This window comes from Callospermophilus lateralis, chromosome 11 (genome assembly GCF_048772815.1).
Source record: "Callospermophilus lateralis isolate mCalLat2 chromosome 11, mCalLat2.hap1, whole genome shotgun sequence".
Taxonomy (NCBI): domain Eukaryota; kingdom Metazoa; phylum Chordata; class Mammalia; order Rodentia; family Sciuridae; genus Callospermophilus; species Callospermophilus lateralis.
The window spans coordinates 115,679,826-115,704,250 of record NC_135315.1 but is presented as its reverse complement, the minus strand read 5'-3'; the positions used below and the strand labels follow the sequence as shown (position 1 = coordinate 115,704,250).

General features: G+C 34.7%; 1 protein-coding gene across 1 annotated transcript in view; it reads right to left on the bottom strand.

Moving 5' to 3' along the window:
• LOC143410775 (zinc finger homeobox protein 4-like) overlaps positions 1–24,425 on the bottom strand; it is a 133,275-nt gene that overhangs the window by 75,129 nt on the left and 33,721 nt on the right. The window contains 1 exon segment of the mRNA XM_076871502.1: positions 198–290. Coding sequence (XP_076727617.1) covers positions 198–290 — 93 coding nt within the window.

Here is a 24,425-nt window from a genome sequence, read left to right as displayed (position 1 = left end):
ATAAAAGGAGCAAGGGCTATTTAACAACACATTTCCTTGTGTCTCAAATCTGTACTGTCTAGCACAGAACCTCGTTTCTTGTCACTCTGCTATGTTAAGAACAGCAGGCCACAGCCATTCAGGCTGCCTCATCAACTGTGAATTTTAATTTAAGCCACTTTCACATTTAGAAAAAAAACACACACACAAAACCTTACTTTTTCCGCCAACCCATCTTCACCCTGTGTTGTACCACCGAAAGCTTTCAGGCGATGCTCTACTCCAGAGCAAGCCAAGCATATCAACTGTGCCTGAAACACTCACAGGCTAATAAACAATGCACAAAAACAAAAGGAACAGCAAGGCTCCTATTATCTGATCTTCCGTAAAACACAAAAACTGCCTTCTCTGGTGCAGAGGAAGTGCCAGGAAGCCTGCAGGTGTGAGCCAGTTAAAAGAAAAGGCTTGGGCTAAATAGATTCTTTGAATGTCAGGGATTAGAGTCATGGCACTAGTGGAAACACACATCTTTTCCTTTAAATTACAAAATTTTCTCACGAGTCTGCAAGAGTTCACCCCATCAGGGGCTTTTGGAGGCCATTGAAATGTCTTAAGTTTTAATTAAGTTGGAGTTGTCAGAAGAAAGCTTTTTTGGCACAGAGTCAGGGTCATTAATTACTGCTATCTTTGTTTCTTTCTGTAAAGAGAACTCTGCTGACTTGTTGGGTTACTCACCCAGCCTACATTTTCTATCCTCCAGTTCCCATTCACTTCCAAGTAAGACTTGATTAAGCAGTTTACCAATTACTTTCATCAGTTGTAGGTACAAAGCATTTACATACTCTGAAATCTTTAAAAATGTTTCTCATTAGTGGTTTGGGGTACAGTAGTAATAATAAATTTGTCTGGTGAGTTATCAATTCTGAATGAAGTTCTGCAATCTAAATATAACTATCTTCCCATTTTTCACATCATTATCTATTTGACATGCCTATTCATATTCTCACAGCCCATGACCTTGCCTGTTATGAAATGCTAATCAAGTTAAAGTTATTTACTTTACCCAATGACACATAATTCTACTTGGAGACATTCAGTTTTGATTGATATCTATCATCATTGTGTCCAGATAAAGACTGGTTACCACTAACACTGATAATAGTTTGTAGAGGTAAAAATGAAAGATGTAAGAAAGCAAAAGGTTTAGGTAATTTGTTGAAACACTTCATATATTTCTAAAATAAAGCCATCACTATTTTGACAAATTACTTGACCAACTCTAAGTCTTTTCAAATTGATTCTAGTTGTACACAGGGCATGATTCTAAGATGTCCCTTGAATACCAAAAGTTATGGGTACTCAAGTTCCTTATATAAGATGGTGTAGAATTCACACATAAACTATACACACCATCTTATACACTTTATATCACCTCTAGGTTACTTGTAATACCAAATCCAATACAAATGCTATTGAAGCAGTTGTTATGATTTATTATTTAGGGACTAATGACAAGATAAAAGTTTCTACATGTTCAGTACAGATACAATTTTAAAAAAAGTCTTTTTAATCTGGAGATGATTAAACCCTTGGATATGGAGGATTGACTTTGTCTTGTTAAAAATAATTCAAATTTCTAAACTGCTGTGCAGATCTGAATAAGTCATATATATATATATATATATATATATATATATATATATATATATATGTAAAAGTCAGGAAAATCATTCTGTTTAAAAATAATGAATTGAGAAATGAGTTATTTTTAATAAGAACATACACTCATATTTTGAAATAATTTCCTTTGAAGTATTTTGCTTACAGTATATATCTTGTAAATCTCCCTGAGGTTTTTAACATCATTTCTCATTTTTGAATTTCATTGAAAAATAGTAAAAATAAAATAATTTAGTTGAGATTCAGAAGAAGAGATGAAGTTGAATAATTGTCTCAAAAATAAGGAAACAGCTGGGCACAGTAGTGTACACTTGTGATCCCAGCGGCTCAGCATGCTGAGGCAGGAGGATCCTAAGTTCAAAGCCAGCCTCAGCAACTTTGCAAGGCCCTAACTAAATACCTCAGAGAGACCCTGTCTTTAAATAAAATGCAGAAAAGGGCTGGAGGTGTGGCTCAGTGGTTAAGTGCCCCAGGTTCAATGCCCGGTACCAAAAAAAGGAAACATCTAAACTAAAGTGAATAATAATTATTTTAAATATGAATGATGAGAAAATATTTATAAATCTGGGAAAACCCAATTACAGAATCACACATTTCTTCCTGATGAATCTTTGCTATCACTTAAAAATTTTTTTCCCAGTAATCTCCTAGTTACCTGCCATAAGTAATAATCACAGATATATTATTGCGCAATAAAACATGCCATTTCCCACAAATGGGTCTGAATTTTATAATGGGCACTCATAATTACAAGGACAATGCTCATCATTATCTGATCATTCTCAGATAATCAACCTCCAAATCTAGAATTCAAACTAGACTTTAATGTAGGGAAGGCTGAAACAGTAGGGGTTTTCATTTAGTCTGGTTCAAAATAGATCACTTTGGGAAGGAGGAGAAAATTCTTATTTTCACTGAATAGCTGATGCCTCATAAGGAAAAACTTGTTGTTTTTTTTTCCATTACACTTGAAATGACACACCTGAGAAAGAGGGCATAATTCTCCTCTGGATCTCAATAAAAGTTCTAAATATATTTCTAAACCATAATAATAGATGTAAATTTAAATGTACAGATTAAACAAATTAGATAAGCAAATATAACCACTTAATTTATTTAATAAAGTCCAATTTTTTAAAAAAGTAATGAATAGTCCTATACAAATTATTTCCCAAGTCAAAGTGATACCCATTTTTCTAGGTTTTACAGAAAATCTGAATGCTCCATTCTCCTTCCTTTGATGAATCTTCTTGTTCTTGTATTATATCACCCCCCAAAATACAGAAGTATAAGGCCATGGTTTTTACCTTATCAAAGTCCTAGCATAGAGTAAGAACTTTAAAAAATGAATTAACTTAGAGGAAGGTACTAATGATAGGCAAATTAAAAAAAATGTTTCTTGTTAGTTATTCCTTTTGACATAATTATAAAAGCATGAAATATAATTTACTCTAGTTCCCCAATGACCTCCCTTTTCTCTCCCCTCCTCCATACCCCTATTCCTTTCTCTCTACTGATCTTCTGCTTCTTAGTGTCATTGTTTTTTAATTAGTATCCTGTGGACATACATGCTTGTGAGATTCACTGTGGTATATTCATATATGTATGTAGAAAAGTTAGGTCAGATTCATATACTGTTCTTCTCTTATTCTGTCCCTCCACCTTCCCCCTAAATCTCCTTCATCTTGTTCACTGATCTTTCTTCTGTTTTGATAGAATTCCCTCCCCCTCTTTCCTTCCCCACCCCTGTCCCTTTTCTTTCCCCATTATTTTGAACTAGCTTCTGCATATCATGGAAAACATTCAACTTTTGCCTTTTTGGGTCTGGCTTATTTCACATAGCATGATCATCTCCAATTCCATCTATTTATCAGTAAATGTAATATTCTTTTATGTATATAAGCTACATTTTCTTTATCCATTCATCTGTTGAAGGACACCTAGGTTGGTTCCATAGCTTGGCTAATGTGAATGGTTCTGCTATAAACATTGATGTGGCTGTATCCCTATAGTATACTGATTTTAGATCTTTTGGTTATATAGTGAGAGTGAGACAGCTGGGTCATATTGTGGTTCCCTTCCAAGTTTTTTGAGGAGTTTCCATTCTGCTTCCCAGAGTTGAATTTTATACGAAGAACTGAACCAACTCAGTAATTATGATTATACAATTATGAAACCTGCCCTCTTTCTTCCCTTACACTCTGCCCAAAATTTAGAAATTTGGATTATTTTTTACAAGACAAAATCAAAATCAATCCTCCATATCCAGTAATTATATATAATTAATTCAGAAATTACAAAATACATCATTCACATATTTATGTAATGATTCTGTGACATTTTAGACAATCCAATAACCCTTGTGAATCAGTTATCCACACCCATTTATCTGGATATGCTAAAAATATATCTAATTGTAATCTGAATACAATATGTTTTGAAGGTGGATGTGACCTATATAAAACATTTTTAGACTAAGTGCATGTGAGACAGTTGTATGAAGTTTAAGGAGTCTGTGGGATCCACTTTATTCATCATTCTCAGTTCCACACATATTTAGTACACACATTATGACTTCATTGAACAAGGCACGGCAGACCCCAATGAGGAACAGTACTCCTTCAGGATGCTCATGGCCTGAGAGAACAAGTCAGGAAATGAAATGATTGAATGCAACCTAGTGTAATAAAATTTCCCCTAGAGAGAAAAGTGAGGTAGCATGGGGTAGAGGAAAGGCACCTCCAGGTACCACTTCTTCAAAGATGTAATGCAAGCACTTGGCTGGCAGGTCTGCCCAGAATGAGCCTGTGGAAGGGCAGCCAGGGGAGAGGAAGCAGCATGCAGAGCATCTACAGAAAGGAAAAGTGTACCTTATTTGATGTACTTAAGGAAAAGTCAGAGAGGATACAAATGTGAAGTACTTTGAAGAACAGGCGGAAACTGGACTTGGAAGTGAATGATTTTGGAAATCACTGATAGGTGATAAGAGGTTCAGAAGGAGCACTGTGGCCATGGCTTGCTTCCATGGATACGGTTCTGGCAGCATGGTCCTTGCCTTCCCTCAAGTCAAAGGATAAGTATTGATTCAATGTACATTTTATCAATACTTCATACTTATCTTTGTTTTGGCTTCTGGCTTTTTGTCATGACTTTCTTGATCCTCCTTCTTGGTCTCCCTTATCTACTATTAATTTTTTTATGACCTCCAGAGTTTCATACTAAACACCCTTTGCAAATTCATCTAGTCCTACAGTGACAATTCCCCACTTTCTGTTTTTAAACAGAGGTCTCTTCTAAGATCTGAATCATTTACTACAAATACCATCTTGGTATATCTACTTTGATGTCTTATGGAAACCAAAGCTCAACAACCACAAAACGGAACTGATTCTCCTCTCTTCTTACTCATTCTCCACTCTTTCTCACAGTAATTAATTTTTATTGTTTTTTTCCCCCATGCTTTAGGCACTGTTCTAAATGTCTGACAAACACTCTTACATGAAGTGCCCACAGTATGGTCTTCAGCACAGATACTAATCTCACCATCCAGATTAGGATTTTTTTTTTTTGGGTGCTGGGGATTGAACCCAGGGCCTTGTGTATGCAAGGCAAGCACTCTACTATCTGAGCTATATCCCCAGCCGGACCCCCCAGATTATTGATGAAGGAATCCAGGCAGCTTGCCCAAGGTCACAGTGTCAGTGAGAAATGAAGCCAGGCTGAACACAGTCATTTTTCACCTTTAGACCACATTCCTTCCCCAAGCTCTGCAGTTAGTGGCACCTCAAAGTCATCCAGTGACTCAGTCCAGAAATCTGGAAGTCATGTTTGTTTCGTCTTTTCCCTTACCTCCTATACCTAAGTGATCACTCTGTTCTAAATATGCCTTCTGACCATGTCTTAAACTTCTCAACATTTCATCATCATCTCTTGCCATCAACTCTTTCCTTCTAGTCAACTCAGATAACAATCAGAGTGTCTGAAAAGACAACCTACTGCATTAATTTAACAATTCATGGAACATCAGCATGATGTCCTCCATTCTAGGAGTTAGGGTTGCAGTCATGAATAAAATTAAGTCCCTGCCCTCACAGGGCCTAAACTAAAGAAGGGAAGAAGAAGCCAACAGTCAAACAAATAAATAGGTAATTTCGGGTAGTATTCAGAGCTGTAAGGAAAGTGAGGCAGGAAAAAATCGAGGTGGCAGAGAAAAGAGCTATGGAAGGATGCTGATCTGATAAATTCATTTCCCTTCTGAACACTCTGCAATAGCTTTCCTTTTCTCTTATGATGAAACCTCAAATCCTAACTGGAGTGAGCATAGGACTTCCTACAAAACTCCCAGTGTAAGACCCACTTCCTTTCACTGCCAAAATATTTCAGCTTTAAAGGTTGAGTACGTGGTCCTCCTACCTAAGGGCCCTGCAGGATGACAGTTTCATGCCAGCTCCAGCTTTAGCTCCTTTATTGTCATCACTTGCTCATTTTACTCCCACTATGCCGACATAAGTGTAAGGTTCATGCCAAGTGTAAAGTTCTCAGAATTCTCTCAGCCTTGACTGTGCTCCTCTGTGCTTATCTTAATCCTATTTGTCCTCTAAATCAAAGTCTTTTAGCCTAAGTCTTTTCTTTTTTTCTTCAGAAACCTGCCCTCTTTCCCTCTTCCTTCCCTTACATTCTACACTGCTTTGGAACAGTTATTCCATCAATAACTAACTATTAGCGCAGTTGATTGATTGAGATGTCTGTCCTTGCCACCGGTCTGTAAACATCAGGCTTGACTGACATTTTATTATGCGTTATTTTATCTCTAGGACCTCCATGATGCCTGGCACATAGCAATATGTTCAATAAATGATGGAAGAAAATAGGTACAGCTATTGACAGGCAAGAGAGTAGAAGTACCTGAGAGATTGGACAGTTAATCAGGACTTGGTATTTGATAGAACTTCTTGACTGATTGAGTATGGTGGAAGTCAGTAGAAAGAAGATTAAAAATAATTCTCCGGTTTCTAGGCTGGGCAAGTGAGTGGAGGCTGCTGCCATTGCCAGAGAAAAAGAAGCAATTATTAGAACAGATTGTGGAAAGGGATGTGTTCTGTTTTAGACATACTGTATTTGAGATGTCTGTGGGATGTCTAGATAGAGTTTGTTACTACTTACAGAAAAGTTTGTTTTGTAACAAGAACAAGAACAATTTTAACAGCTCAATGTTTAATTTTTGCCCTACTGCTCTCTAGCTATTTGTCTTTTGGAAGATATTTAATTCTTTGGTGACTAAATTCCTTTCCATTTGACTAATTCTAAGTCAGCAGTAATATACCAACTGCTAGGTGATACACATTTTGGTTCCATCAAACTCTTCAGTATATTGGTAGGTTTCTAAGAAGTCTTGAAGACCCACATGCACTGATCTTTATCTAGCAATATTTTAAGGTGTGCTGGAAGGAAAAGGACCCATGAGTGAGAGAAGTCAGACAACTAGGTGTTCTCCCTTTACTCAGGTAAAATTGATTAAAACTGAGGGCCAGGAAAACTTCAGAAATTGTTATTGTGAAAATCTTGAAATTCCCATTTACCTATTAGGATGGTAATAAATCATAGTTTTTATGTTGCCTCTTCAGCTTCAATTTTGGGAAATTTAATACCAATTCACGGTGTGAAAAAACAGGAGGACATAGCAGCTCTCATTATAATTTTGACTCTACAAATGAGTATGCTGCTAAGAAGTTTGAACAAACAAAATATCTAATAACATGGCGGGCAAAAAATGTAATCTATGTAAAATATACAATTTTTCATGTTTAAGTACTAACTTCTTAATGTCTTTGCTCTATGTACTTACAGTCAGTAGACACTGATATGCATTATAACTTGCAAAGGGAATGAGATCAAATGACACTTTGACTCTGTAAGCAGAGCAAGTGAAATTATCCCCCCAAAAAACTTATCAGATTCTGAAATAATAGGGAAAATGATACAAGGATTACTGAGATGATATTACATACATGAAAAAAAGTGATTCAACCTATATGTACAAAAGTAAGAATTTCTGGAGAGATCATTCATAATATCCATTTCCAAGGGTTTCCCTACAGTATTTGACATTACTGACAACAACTTTTTTTGAAATTTCCTTCTTTCAGCTTTTGGCTTTCCAGCAAAATGTCTTCTAACTTCTTTCATTTCTAGGTGCTTCAGTTTTGCCTTTTTCTTCTTTTTCTTTATCTTGATATATAAACAGGTGTTTCATTGTCTTTCAAGATCAAGTCTCCCCATATCATTTCATGTTCTCTTACTTTATCTCCTAGATGTAAAACACTATACAAGTCAAAATTCCTAAAAACCACCTTTCTCTCAAACATATACCACATATCTAACAACCCCAAATTTGTCTCCTTCTGGACTTTCACCTTTTCTCCAAACTCAGAAAGTCTATAGCTGAGTTCATCATATTTCCCTTTAATTCTGCCTCTGCCCCTCCTCTGTGCTCTCCACATCTCTATGCTACAAAACAGAAATTATAGGAGTCACCTCAGATTCCTTGCTCTGTACAAACAGATTTTCAATAAGAACGTTAGCCTTTAGTAGAGACATCTAATCAATTGCAAGAATCTTCCTATTCTAATGTGGCCCTCATCTTTCCCTTTCTCTCTATTCCCATGGTTTCTACCAAAAGAGTTTACTGCCCCATGAAACTACTGTCACTATCCTCTAATGGCCAGCCTGACTATAATAACCAAGTGGGCACTTAATATCATGGCTCACAATGTTGCTATTTATTACCATTAGTATTATTCCTAAATCATAGTAAGACAATCTTGTTGTCAAGACCCATCATTGGCACCCCAGTCCTTTCCTGAATATTTCTCATGGCTTATCCTCTGTGTCTGGAGAAAACTGAAAGGCTTATATTTTGTATTTAGGTGCAAATAACTTCCTTATCTTGTGTCTGATTATACACTGCCCTCTTTCTACACATATCCAAATGCTACCCATTATTGAAACTCCAATCCAAATATTACCTCTACAAAAAATTTTGACTGCTACGACCAGAAATATTCTTGTTCTCTTTTGAAACATAAATCACTTTATCAGAATCCCACCTATGGTGATTAATATATTCTGAATATTATTAGTTATTTACTTATTTACCTTATTCACTGCAATAATGTGTCCAAAGCAGGATCAATGTCTATTCATTTATAGAAAGTGCCATACCCAGAGAATATAAAGGTAACTATCCATGTGCTTCCTTGTATTTAGAAGTTTCCTTTAATGATAAGCAACATAGTTGATTTGAAAAATAAGTTTTTACGAAAGCCCAGTGTTTAATTTTTGCCCTAATGCTCACTAACTATTTGTCTTTGGAAGATATTTAATTCTTTGGTGACTTAATTCCTTTCAATTTGACTAATTCTACCTGCCATGTATTTTGATAGGATTAATTCAGCAGTAATATACCAACTGCTATGTGCAAGTATCTAATAAACATTTTGGTTCCATTTATCTCTTCAATATGTTGGTAGGTTTCTAGGAAGTCTTGAATACCCACATACACCAATCTTTATCTAGCAATATTTTAAGGAAAGAAAAGGACCCATAATGGGAGAAGTCAGACAACTAGGTGTTCTCCCTTTCCTCAGGTAAAACTGAGGAAAACCAATTGGCTTACCCAAATGATTTGTCATCACCCTGAAATGTTAACATAAAGTTAACACAAGATCGCTGAATAAGGTAGTTTATACCTCTCCTCTTTTAATTTCTACTTTACTGATGAGAAGTTCAGGACCCTGACATTAAGACACATTATCCTCTGTGTCTGGAGATAATGCTATCTTGCCGCAGTCTCTGGCTGGGCACAAATCACGAGTCTCCACACAGCTTGTAGATTCAAACAGCAATTCTTTATTCCCGATCTCACACCGGCCGTCTACAAACACGCTCTGGGGGAATCCACGTTCTCTGCCCAAATCCACTCCTCATGGGCTTCTTTCTCCCAAAATATACTGTCTGACCCTAAGCACTCAAGAGGAACTCAGCAGCAGGATACGCCCTATTCTAAAGGGGGAACACCCTAATCTCCTATTATGCTAAACTGCCCTATTCTAAAGGGGGAACACCCTAATCTCCTATTATGCTAAACCGCCCTATTCTAAAGGGGGAACACCCTAAACACGGATCCTGCCCTGGTCCTTGAGCAAGGTCACTTTACAGAAGTCCTTCCACTAGACAGCATGGGAGTAAGCTGGCAAGGAGATTGTCATACCTACTTGGCTGATGGCTCCCAGCACTATCTGCTATCACCTACCTTGTAATAAAGTTGGGATGCAAGTTTGGGACAGTCTGAAACCTAGTTTCATGTCATGGTATGTCATACTGCAACAAACACACACACACACACACACACACACACACACACACAACCTTATGGGAGGGACACAGTGAAATAAGGACACATTAACTTTCTTAAAAGGTTATTTTTGTTGTTGTTGTTGGGTTTTGAGTAGGGTTATCTGAGAAGCAATCAAAAGAATACCAAATTAATTAAACACCAGACATTTTCCAAAAGCAATACTGCATCAAGAGTATGTTGCAGATTCTCTCTTGAGGAAGGAAATGTTCAATTTGATTAAGATAATAAGTGTTTCTCTCAATAGTAAAAGTCATAAACATACCTTTTGTATATTAAAGTGCTTTAAAAGAATTACAGAATATTTTAATAAATTTTTATTTAAATAAATTGTTCTCAAAATATTCTATATTATTTTACTAGATAGGTTTCATGTGGTATACAAAGCAGAAAGGGGGAAATTATTAGTAAATTTATTATGTTAAATCTATAAATGCTGGTAATGTCTATAACTCTCATTAACTGTTCATTATTGATAACCAATAATATAGGCATTCAATATAGTCAACAGCCCCTGGCTATGAACAGAGTAGTATTTTTACTTTTGAAGCAATAACTGAAATTGAATATTTCCTCAAAGAACAGTTGTTCATGTTTGAGGTACAGGAGAGATAATAAAGCCATATCTGTAAGATAACTTTAAATATCCAAGTTGCAGTAACTTTTTATTTTTTGGTAGCAGAGATGGAACCTAGTGGTGCTTTACCACTGAGTCACATCTGTAGTGACTTTTGAAAAGTGTTCATTCACACAAATGTGTTGACTTAATTAAACTTACCGAAGCCACCCACTGGCAAAGCACATTAAAACTGGAGAAAAGAAATACTACAATATTGGGAAGAACAGGAACTAAGACTTTAAAGACTTTCTTAACAAAAAAGACCATGGCCTGTATAAAATTTTTGACATCCATTTGCCTAAATGATCAGTTTTCAAACGGACCAACAATATTTCAAGAAACTCCTATTTATGTGCCCTCCTATTTATGTGTAATAGTTTTAACACTGCCTAGGTTTTATCTTGGGGGTATTAAGATACATTAGAAATGTTTTTCTGATTTTGCTTAGCTCTGTCTTTAAGATGGTCATGCCACATATCTTTTGGAAAAGAGATGAATGCATACATGTTTGTAGTGACATAGATTAAAATTTGAATGCTACTTTCTTGATTGATGGCACTTAGCTTTTCAGTGAAATATTTAACCACTAAGTATCAATTTTCTCATCTCTTTACTAAGTTACAATAACTACCTCTTGGTGTTGTTTTGAAGATTAAAAACATAACAGATATGAAGCAACTAACAGTGCTGTGCCTGGCAAAAGAGAATAATCTGTTCCGTTTCCCTTCTCTTGACAGTCTAATTTCTGCCATTTCAATTCTTTTTAAGCCAATGAATATTCAGTCATGACAAAGGAAAACTAACATCAGGTCACATTTAAAACTGCCACCCAGCGTTCGTCCCATGACACTTGGAGGTAAACTCTGCTGGGATGAAATTCTGAGGCTGTTTGTGAAAGAAAATAAATGTGTTTTAATCAAAATATAGTCTCCTATACACATAACATTCACCATTGAGTGAAATTACATTTAAATATCCACTAACCAAATTATCAAAAAACAGTCAGAAGCCAATCCACAGCCTCTATAATTATTTCATTTTAAGAATTTTGGCTGATCTAAAATTTTTTTGTAATCAAAAGTCTTCACATAGAAAAGTAGCTGAGATTTATTTAACATTTATCATGATTTTTTTATATCGTCTTTCTGGGAGAACTTTGCACAAGGATTTATTATCGTATTTAAGGACTGTCTTAAGGTATAAGTTTTATGGTCTATTAAGCATAACTTCAAGTACCTTAAATACAACTAAATGAGCTGGAATTACTATTAGCTTGTATTTTAGGTTACCAAGTGCCCAGGCAATTCCAAACAACTGTATCTGGACAGCTCATGACTTTTCTATGTTGAGCTTCCTTTACTTAAAAGTTTTACGAGATTGAAAACTGACCTCTGAGATGGTGCCTGAAAGTTGGGTCATTAGTCCTCACCTTTTAAGAAATAATGTCTCAGCAGGCTGCATTTGAACCTCTTGAGCTCAAGGAGGTGTTAACAGAGTTGTTAATTAACCTAGGTCTGGAACCCATTGTGAAGAATCCCATAAAGTTGGAACAATGGAGAGGCACTATTTAACATGGAAGAAAAACCTTTTGATTTAATAAGGTAGCCTAAGAATTATAAAATATGAATATATTAGGTTAAAAAAGAATAGCAAAAGAAAGCAATAGTTGGTCAGAAATGGAGCAAATTTGCAGAAAGCTACTCTTTGAGAAACCTAGCTGGAGTGGAAATAGACAAAACTGGACATTTACAGTGTCTGTCCTTTTGGAGAAATCCCTACCTCCACCGTTACATATGAACGGGCAATAAAATAAATCCCAAACTGACATTGCTTCCATACCCAGGACTCTGATTGGACCACTGCTTTGCTTCAGTGTGCCAAAATTACTGTTTTTCTTTTTTTAAAAAAAAAAATCCACAAGGATGGAGATTTCATAGCTTTCCTTTATTAGCATGTAACAATGTTGAATCATCTACTTATAGCCCAAAGTATCTCAAGATGAAAATGACCCCACTTTAATTTACTGTAAAAACAGTTGGTCTGTGGGACTAGAGAACCTAGTAGCACAGTAAACACAAATAACTAAATCTCTCAACTTCTTGAAAAAAAGTTACTGAGTATTCCTAAAGAGTCGCTTGGGTAGCTAAATTACCTTTCCAAACAAACTCATCTCAATTGCATCGTTAGTTCCCTTTTATAAATTATTTAAAGTTTTATTTAAAAAAAAACTTCATTCCCTTTATGTTTCTCTAAGTAGCATTTTAAAAATGTGTGAGCGTATCCTCTTTTTTTTTTTTTTTTGGTAGGGTGGGTAACAGTGGATTGAACTTAGGGGCACTCAACCACTGAGCCACATCCCCATCCCTTTTTTTGTATTTTATTTGGAGACAGGGTCTTACTCAGTTGCTTGGCACCTCAATTTTGCTGAGGCTGGTTTTGAACTCGCGATCCTCCTACCTCAGCCTCCCCAGCCACTGGGATTATAGGCATGCACCACGAGCTGATCCTTTCCTCTCTATATAGGATCCCTTAGAGAACCCTGTGATGTTCTAAAAGCTCCAACATTCTCTCTATTTTGTTGATGTTGTCAAGAGAAAACCATGTACAAGAGAAATAAATGACAAATATCATAAACTATATGTAAAGTTTAGCTGCTATATTAAAATATTTTAAAAATGTGATCCATATGCAATGATGTACCTTTAAAAGGTGGATTGCCATTTCAACTAGGAGTCTACAAAATACATAATTATTAACAAAATCACTTATAATTGGATGTATGTTTTGAGAAGTTTATGTAAATATATATAATTAGTATTTATTAGCCAGAATTAGAGAAAATTCTGATCTTTTTCTTTTACCTCATTTTCTTGATAATACACATCTACAATATTATTTGAGTTTTCCCTAGCAACATACATATTTCTGACCATTATCTTATGTAACAATAAATCACTGTCTTGGTCTTTTTCTTCAACTGTTAATGATTCTAAGTACACCCTGATTTCTCATATTATCTCATTTAATTTTCACAAAAAGTTAGTATTCAAGTCAAAGAAAAAATTGATTCATTTCTTAAATCTGATTGCCTGGATTTTCATTATTTACATGTATTCCTTTTATTCTCAAACATATTCTTAAATATTTGCTTTGTTGCTAGATGTTCTTGTGTCTAATAGAGAAATAGTTAGTGTGTTCTAAGTAAGTAAAGGTTTTTGTTTTCTCCCAACTTCATACTTTCTATATTCTCTAAGAGGCTACATCTGTAAATTCCAAGAATATAATTGGGTGTTCTGGACCAGAAATTAGTCATACTTTCTTTGTAGCACTAGTGGGGATTTGTCTTACTCATTCATGATGGTATCTATTAAAACAAAATACTCTCTTATAAAGCTTCTCAATGTGTTTTTATTGAACTACTGGCTGCCCTCCAGAGGAATAGACCCACTTCAGGAAAAGCATTCTAAAAGTCTTGATTTTATTTGTAAGTAATTTTTCTCCAAATGACCCTTCATTTTTTAGACTATTTAACCCAATGATAATAGAACTAAACAGCCCAAACAGGACAACACAAACAAGATATTCCCAAATGATCTATTGTGACACAATTCCTTCTGCATGTCTGTGTATGCAGAGTCAGAGACGTCCCTGAACCTTACGTCAAGAAGCAGTCAAAACAAAGACATTTATTCCTGAATCTCATTTATTTTGAAAATCAAGGCCTACTCTCTGAAACATTCCAAGATGAGAGAATCAAATAATGTTTAAGTTTTTATATTAAAGCACTTTTGATTTTATTTTAAAATATATATGTCTTTTCAAAAGTAGTTTTCATATGCATTAGATCCAAGGATCTCTTTGTATGTGTCCTTTACTATACTGAAATAAGATAACATTACCTGTCTAAATACAGAATTTATACAAATCAGTTTGATGACCTAATCATGACTTAAAAGAAAAAGAATAAAAAACAAACTATGTATTTGTTTCACATTGGAAAAGTAGAGGCATGACGATGTTATATAATGAAGGAGCCATACATTTGCACCCATGTATTGCATCTTTACAAATTCACAAGTCTAAATGCACATAGTTATAATTGTGTTGCATGAGCAACTCACATTTTATGAGGAGGTTTTGTAGATCTGTTAGAATTTTCCAAAATGATAATTAACTCTTAGTCACCTACCAAACCAAATATAAATAACATCTTCATGAACCTGAGAGTTACATTCCTGGAAATTTCAATAAATAGCAAGACAGTATTAAAAAATATACTTGATCTATAAAACAGAGATTGGATAGAGGTCTAAGAAATATAAATAGTTTTAGTCACTTAACACAAATGCTGATGAATTTACTTAAAATGGGACTCAGGAAAACTTTTCCTTTCTCATGCTGAAAACTTTTCTTCTCATTGCCCATTTTACCTATCTGGTGGACCTAATGTCCACCCAATAAATGCCTTTAGACATAGCCTATCACAGACTGCATCAACAATTCCTCCACAAATTTCCAAAACTTCCTTGGGCAATAGTTTCTCTGTTAAAACCTAGGAAATCAATTCAAGCCTCCTACTGAGAGCCAGACAAACTTTCAACTCCCCTTGCTCCTTTCTGATTCAAGAAATCCTTACTTGGATTAAGGGATTAAAGTCCTCCATTACAAAGTTTCACAGTGTCATGCACATCTCTTTCAGAGCACATATCATAATTTTAGTCAAATAGTTGATTTTAAGTTTTCATCTCTCAAATTAGAAGCTCCATGAAGTCAAATAGGTATCTGCCTCTTTGACACTGTATCCTTAGTGCCAACCCTCAGCACATGGCATATGCTCCATAATAAAGGAATATTAATTAAGAGATGAAAAAAATGAATTTGTATCCACTCAAAAGGCATAATTCATGTGCTGTAGCATGGCCCTAAACAACATGCTGAGATATGTATGTATATCTACTTATTGTGCTGAATGTTAGGTGCATCTTTAGACATTAGAAAAAGAAAGCTGATTAAAAACAATAAAAAACAGTCAAAATGAAAAAGCAGTTAGTTCTTTCTTATCTAATGAGCTCAATATGTATTCTGGAATACCGCTCAAGACACATTATATGATCTTTAGATTTTTATTAGAGTACTAGGTGATTGCTTGAATTGCCAAAAGAATATTTTAAAGGTATTGAATAATCACATGTATGATTTCAAAAACTATAAATAGCTTCACATTAGCTTAGAGCAAAATATATTTAAAAATAATCAATTACTTGCATCATTTTTTGATGCAATATAACATATTCAGATTCTCTCATGGAAAATATTTATTTTATTTATTTATCTCTCACTTCAGTCCACAAAGGATTTAAGGTACATATAATAAATTTTATGCATTTCTACCCTCAGTAAAGACTCAATAAGTCCTTTCTTATTTTCATCTTGTAAATGAAATGGAAATTAATGAAATTAGAACTCGAGATAGCTAAAGGTTGAAATGTCTAAATGTTCTAATAATAGGTTTAACTATTAGAATGTATCTCCAAAAAAGAAGCTTACCAGATGATCAATCACCATTTCTGCTTTTCTAGATGGCTGCAGTCCCATCTCCTAGAATAATGGAGTGCTCAAATCTTTGATAATTAATTGTACAGGATTACTGTTTGGCAATCAACCAACTCTCTGGCCTAGGGGCAGATCATTTTATTTAATGGTTCATCACCAAGGCCTCACTAGCATGACAACATAGATCACTATGCCACTGATGCCAAGAGAGTGAAAAGCTGAGATGCAGCTCTTCCCACCTGGGAGGAATTTCATTTGATAAACTACCTAAAGAAGACCCAAAAGAAGGAGTGTTTAGGGCCAAGAGTAAATCAAGTATAGTAGGAAATACAGAAGTAATTCTTTTTGCACTTTTAGTTTATAAAATCATGTGTTACTATTTAACACTTCTTCTAATACAGTAATTTGGCTTTAAAATATAGAAATAACACCTGCCATGGGTTGAAGTGCAAAACCAAGCAAACAAAAAGAATAATGACTTTTATGGCCTAAGGTTGAAGCAGGGACTTTCACATTTTTCACCAAAATTGGACATTTTTTAAAATAAAAGTAGACACCTATATAAAAATAACGCTTTCTTAAAGTTATTTTTGAAATAATTTTATTTTGTGGAAATATTTAAGTCACACATCAGTCTTGAACCACTGAAAAACTGATTTTCCTAACTGTCTTCAAAAAGAATTGCTCAACGTATTTCACATATAAGCCTGAATGCTTCAAAATTAGAAAAAAGCAGCTATTTAATAGGAGAAAACAGTGAAGGTATCACAGACCTCACACCAGATTGTGTCAAGCTCAGAAGTCATCAGAATGATAAACCTTTTATGATGGCATATACCTAAAAATCCAGTCATGAATCAGAGGGACAAACCTGCCCATATGCTTGAAATTACCACAGTAAAAATATCATTTGATTTTTCTTTTTAATTGATGTCATTTTTGTATTTTGCATGTTTCTCTGGAAATATCTTCCTCATCCTCTTTGGTAGGTTCTTAAGTATCTTTCAAGAATAAGATTGGGGAAAAAAAAAGACTAAGATCGAATGAGGACTAATTTGAGTCCCCTGAAGGTTCAGCAAACAACTTTGTTCTCCAGGCTCCCAGAAAGCATTTTTCATACCTCTTTCTCTAATCACCATGTCATGCTAGAATGTGCTCATCTGCATGCCTGTTTTTTATATCAGAGCTTCATGAATGAAGGGGCTGAGTTCCTTCCCTTGTACACTTAGCACATCAGATGGTTCCTAAAACATAACAGCAGCTCAATGTATCTGTTTTAAATGACTGATGACCCCCAGACATAATACGTCCCTTGATTATAATTTTAGAAACCTCATAAATGAAAGCATTTGGGTCATAGTCTATATGAAATGACCTCTCTCTTGGATAATCAGTAGAAACGTCACTGGTCCACTGTCACTAGCTCAGGGCTACCTTATATAGAGGTCTCTTGCTATTTAAAATAAGACTTTTTTCATTTAGAGAAAACATCCCAATGTTCTATCCCTGAGTCTCATCTTTAATCTCCCTTCTGTTTTAGGCTTCTCATACCCTGATTCTGAGTAGGAAAAACAGGTATGATGTCTTTCCAGGGATTCAGAAGATCCTGTGTTCTCAGCCAAGCTCTACTAGATAACCTGTATGAGCTGGGAAAAAGCTCTTCCCTTTCTGAAGCACCTTCCTCATCCATCAACCAACATGGGAGAAGTGTTGAGTATGAGAGGCCATGGGTATAGAATGGTATTGACCTGGGTACAAACATTTCATGTCTTCAAGCAAGCCAAAGAGCCCTCAAATCTGGCAACATCACTTTCCACCTTTTCTTAAAAATCTCCAGTGGTTGCCCATTGCACCTAGAACAAAATCCTTTCTGCATATGTAAGTCTTTCATGCATGTCATCTTCAAAGAATTTGCTATCAAATAAATTAACAGCCTCATCGAACTAGTCAAAGTCCCTGATCATTTCCACTGTACTACTTCTTCACATCTCCAAACTCTACTCTCTGATGTCCTCACCACATATCCCTCTCATATAGGTGCTACACTATACTGCAATTATTTCTTGTCTGTCTTCTGCTGCAGACTATGAACCCATGATAACAGAAGTGATTGTGTACACTGTATCATCAGTACTCAGCCTGTTGTCTCTTGTTTGTGGTGTCATTTAATAAGGTTTGCAGCATAAATAAATTTCTGCCTGGAAATTCCAACTTTACAGCTATTCAAGTTCCTGAATTAAGAGTTGGCCATAATGTGTATTGATTAAATATGGATTTATCATGGTAAATTCCTTCACCATTATTGGAAAAATAAGCCAAGCTGTGGTTCAATTAAGTAAATGCAGAGGAAAATATGATATTAATTTTGGGGTATATAATAGACATAATAACTTATTTTTAATATAGTAATTTATACTCTGCTTTTTTTCACAAAGAAACACATTTGTGGAATGAAAAACAGAAAAGAAGATCACAAATGTGGATGTAATAAGGACCTATAGTTGTGAGAATTGAGCAGTAAATTAGGTTCTGAACTTCTTGGAAATCAAAGGAAAACGAGAGACATTCATAGAACATATATTCAAATCTTGATATGGTTAAGTAGGAGGACAGTGGTGACAGCACAGAGGATGTAGTTTAAAAGGTTGGCAATTTTACTATTTGAAAAAGTGGTAATAGATGGTGTACACATGCATAAAATTAAAATGAACTTAAATTAGAAATATGTATATATTATATGGCAGCTAATGTTAATTTCATTAAAATTTTAACATTTAATTTCATAAAATACCAACAAAAGTTGCATTGTTGCTTATGCAAGGTATGGAACTCTCCCCTCACCCCTGCACTCCCACCCCTATCCAATCCTTCTATTTCTTACTTCTGAAACCAAACATGTAATCTAGTAAAGATAATAAGGATTGATTGACAGGATAATGCTTCACATTTTTTTTTAGAAATGAAATTATTCAATATTTGGGGAGAGAAGAGATACTAAACGAATTATACTACCATCTGAAATAAAAATTTATGATTAGAGTGGGGAACAGAAATGATTGATTGCTCTTGGAGCATCAACTGCATCAACTGTTTAAGCCAACTCAAACAGTGAAAGACAAAAATGGTACGACAGACAGTCTTTACAAGGTTGCCTTGAAAAGGCAATGACATCAATAAGCACTGAGACAATTACACCCAAAGGAACTCTCACCAAAAAAGTAAAATTTTCTTTGGTGATTTCTTTGGAAGTACTTGACTTCTATATCTTCTTAGGGCTTAACTGAATCCAGAGTGGCATGGAACTCAGGAAGCAAGTTGAAGGCAACATCATTAGCTAAGAAGTGTGTGGTCACAGTCATACATTGCATGAGCAACAATGAAACTTTTGTTGGTTTTTTATGAAATTAAACATTAAAATTTTAATGAAATTAATATTAGCTGCCATATAATATATACATATTTCTAATTTAAGTTCACTTTAATTTTATGCATGTGTACACCATCTATTATCACTTTTTCAAATAGTAAAATTGCCAACCTTTTAAACTACATCTTTGGGGCTGAGGCTATAGCTTAGCTGGTAGAGTGCTTGCCTTGCATGCACAAGGCCCTGGATTCAATCCCCAGCACACACACACACACACAAAAAAAAAAAAAAAAAAAAAAAAAAAAAAAAACCTACATCCTCTGTCCTCACAGAAAGAAAATGACCTCTCTTACATCACTAGTCCATAAAACATGAGATCATTATAACAACACTGAGCTTGACCTTGTGTACTCTCTAGGATCCAGACTGCCTACAAAGCAATCAATGACACTTGCTGAAAGAAGTTGTAAAGGGTCTATGGTGACACTAAGAAAAAGAAATACAACTAATAATGAAAAGGATAGATCATTTAAAACAAAACCATCTTTTGACAAGTTTTCATCAAGCAATTCTGTAATATTTTGTATTACTAACAGAATGTTCAGACTTTCAGACTACAATTGTGAAATTGCAAAAATAAATTTACAAGAACCAGGTTCAATTTGTAATAACTAAAGTTGCTCATTTTATAAAATACATTGAGTAAAATAATATTTGGCCAAATTTTTATATTATCTATGGCTTCCTTCTCTGTTACATAAACCTATTCAACTGAATACTCAAAAAGAAGAAAGAAATATGAGTTTCTTAATAAAAGAAAAATATTGCCTACCACTTAGTGATCAAAAGGTAGAAATCATAGGGCTGGGGATATAGCTCAATTGGAAGAATGCTTGCCTTCCATGCATAAGGCCCTAGGTTCAATCCCCTGCACCACCATCACCAAAAAAAAAAAAGGTAGAAATAATAAAAGTACGATGATGTGTGTACACAACTCTTAAAACACTCCTACATCAAAAACACCAGCATAATTGTATTACAAAATGGGCAAAATATTTATATCATATGTAACAAAGGGCTACTATTCTTAATATATAAAGAGTTCAAATGTTTCAATAAAAAGACAAAAACTTCAATGAAAAAATATGCAAAGTATATGAACATACAATTTATTAAAGAATACAAAGCAAGTTTAACCTCACTATTAATCAAAGAACTACAAACTAAAAAGAATAAATTCCTTAGTTTATTATTAAGAAATATTTAATAGATTAATAACTCACAATTTGGCCAGGGTATGGACATTCTCCAGTATCAGTGGTGTAATGTAAATTAACCTAACCTATCCAGAAGGCAACTTGTCAATGTGCTGAAAATTCTATGCCATATAAACGAACAAATCTCTTCCTAAAAATTTATGATAAGAAAATATTAAGGAGTGTTCTATTGCACATAGGGTTAGTGTAGAGAGTGATATGTACTGTATATTTTTTTGAAAAGCTAAAAAAATTTTGAATATTATAAAAACAAAGATTATAAGTAATTAAAGAGAAAAATACACTCATCCTGATTTGGACATTGTACAATGTACATATGCATTGAAACATCAAAAGTATAAACAATTGGGCTGGGGTTGGGGTTCAATGGTAGTGCACTTGCCTGGCATGTGTGGAGACACTAGGTTAAATTCTCAGGATAACATATAAATAAATAAAATAAAGGTCTATCAACAACTAAAGAATATTTTTAAATACATACAATTATTATGTGTTAATTAAAAATATACTTTAAAAGAAAATTCTCGGGAAGTTATGTAAATGATATAATGAACATGTATGTTACTACAAATAACTGTCTGTGTTTCTTAGAGGTCAAGTACTATATAAAACACTTTATCTGTTTTAGTTCTTAGAGTGACCACAAAAATCACAAGTTGCATGTTAAACAATTTTTCCAAGATACAAGGAGAAGAATCAAGAATCAAAACCATATCAGTATTGCAATGCCTTAACTAACAACTTTTAGAAGAATATTTTAACATGTAAAAAAAAAAAAAAGTTATACGACTAAAACAGAGTGACAGTGACAGAGAATCAAAGAGTTCCAGAGACATAACAAGGGCTGGGAAACAAAGATCAAAGAAGAAGAAGAAGGAAAAAAAGGAGAAGTAAGATAGAGGTAGAGAGAAATGAAGGGCTAAGAAAGAGAAAAAGAAGCACATTTTGAAATTAAACTGTTTAACTCATTTTTTAAAATCTTCTGTTACTTTTGCAGAGAGTATTACTTATATGATGTAAATATTAATAAAATAAGTTAGTTAGACCACCTTAGCATACTCATCCCTAGAACAATCAGACTTGATGAAATTTATGTCTTGTGCTAATCATTTAAAAGGTAGAGGGTATAATTCCAAGGTGTGAATTTGTAATGACATACTTCTAAAAGTGTCAGATAAACTATAGTTAAAACTAATGGTCCAACTTAATTTTAGCAAGGGCCTGGAATAGTTATTCTGTGCTGTTGATTTGGGGATATGTGGGTAGTTTATAAAATCAATACAGAAAAAATATCAATGTTCATTTTCATAGAAGTGATAGATGCTATTTTTCAACTCTACTTCTATAAACAATGCATATATACAGTCACATGCACTTTTGCACATATGCTGCACAATAACATGAAAAAATGTAGAAACATTACAAATGGTTATTACAAATCTAAGTAGAGAAATAGAGCAGATATGTCAACTAAAAGCCTGTAGAAATAAATATGTGTGTGTATTACTATCATGACTTTACTTTTTAAGATTACACTGCCTAAGATTTGCAGCTACAATTACATAGAATTCTAGTTACTGCAAAAATTCTCTGAAACCATATATTCTCAAATAGCAAAAGATAATATACATACATGCATCTACTCACATATATTTATGTACATATAGATAAATGGCAGTAAGTGTATATATACATACATATATACACATACACATAAACATTCATACTGCTATATATTATTTTTTACATTATTTTATGTCACTGTGAAATTAAAAAAAACATAATTTGCCACCATACTAGATATGATAAAATACTTAGAAATTAACCTTTCTCCTTTCTCTAGCCTTCATTAGGGTAATTGACCATTATAAATACCATTGCCCCAACTCTAGACTTCATAGAACTTTCCCAAGCTGAATTCAATGTCAAAAATAGGATTGTGAGGAAACTGTTACAAGTTATGGCATCCTTTCCTAGAGAGCTAGAGCTAGGTTTCTCTCTCTCTCTCTCTCTCTCTCTCTCTCTCTCTCTCTCTCTCTCTCTCTGTCTCTCTCTCTCTCTCATTATATTTCTTACCAGCAATAATGATCTGTTCTCAGTATAAGGGTGATGTCCCCATATGCCACTCAGGACCACCTTAGCCTACTCATCCCTAGCACAACCAGTCTTGGTAAACCTAGTTATGACATTTATCATCACAGTTAGAAGAGTGTCTTGGGGGCATAAAGAAAATTGGGTATTATTATGGTTTTGATGTAAGGTGTCCCCCAAAAGCTCACATGTGAGACAATGCAAAAAGGTTCAGAGGAGAAATGATTGGGTTGTAAGAGTCTTAACCCAAACATTAATTAATCCCCTGATACAGATTAACTGAACGGCAACCGAAATGGTATGTTGTGGCTGTAAGTTGTGAGATTTAGGTGTGGCTTTGGGGTATATATTTGTATCTGGTAAGTGGAGACTTCTCTCTGCTTCTAATCATCATGTGAGCTGCTTCCCTCTGCCATACTCTTCTGCCATGTGTTCTGCATTCACCTCGAGCCCTGGGGAATGCAGCAAGCCTTGGACTAAGACCTATGAAACCATGAGCCCTCAAATAAACTTTTCCTTCTTGCAATTGTTCTGGTTAGATCTTTTAGTCACAGGAGCAAAAAAGCTGACTAAAACAGAAATTGGTATGGGGAGTGGCTCTGAAGGAACAGAATTGTAAGGATGAATTTCTTTAGTTGGTTTTGTGGTTTCTGGAGTTGGCTGTCTAAATTGGTCAGGCCTAAAGTCACTAAAATCTCTCCTACTAGTATTATGGAGAGCACTGATAAACTATGGTGTGAACTGTTTAAAGAGATTCGTAATGTAAATGCTTTTGATGCTTCCAACTCATCATTTGTAAAACAAAACAAAACAAGGAATTTAGTGACTCTAGACATGATATTTTTGAATAGTTCTGGAAACCTAAGAAATATGATGATGATGTTTGGCTTCACTGGACATAGTAACCAAGGAGAATGATAAGCTCAGAAATTCAGTTTCTCAGCTACAGATACACATAACTGATCTGAAAGTTGCTAAGGGTGTTCTGAAGGAGAATCTTCTCTCCTGTAGTCATAGAGCTGAGGTTGCTGAAAACCAAACATAAATCTTCATCCTGCAATTGTCTGCATTAAGATGTAAGTTTAGGGATGGGGTTCAGTGGTAGAGCAGTAGCCTAGCACATGTAAGGCACTGGGTTTGAACCTTGGCATCACATAAAAATAAACAAATAAAATAAAGGCATGCTGTCCATTTACAACTACAAATAATTAATAATAATAACAATAATAATAATAATAATAATAATATTTTAACTCCTAGCCTTGAAACATGTCTGCACTTAAAGTGGGGTCACTGCTTAGAAAATAATGGGATCCTAAAAGCCCGGATAGTGACATATAAAAGGAGCCTGAGGTAGCTGGGGACCTTGAACTCCGATCTTCCAATGAGTTTATTTTGACAGATGTTGTTGAGTCCCCATCCTTAGTCATGACTCTATGGCACTGG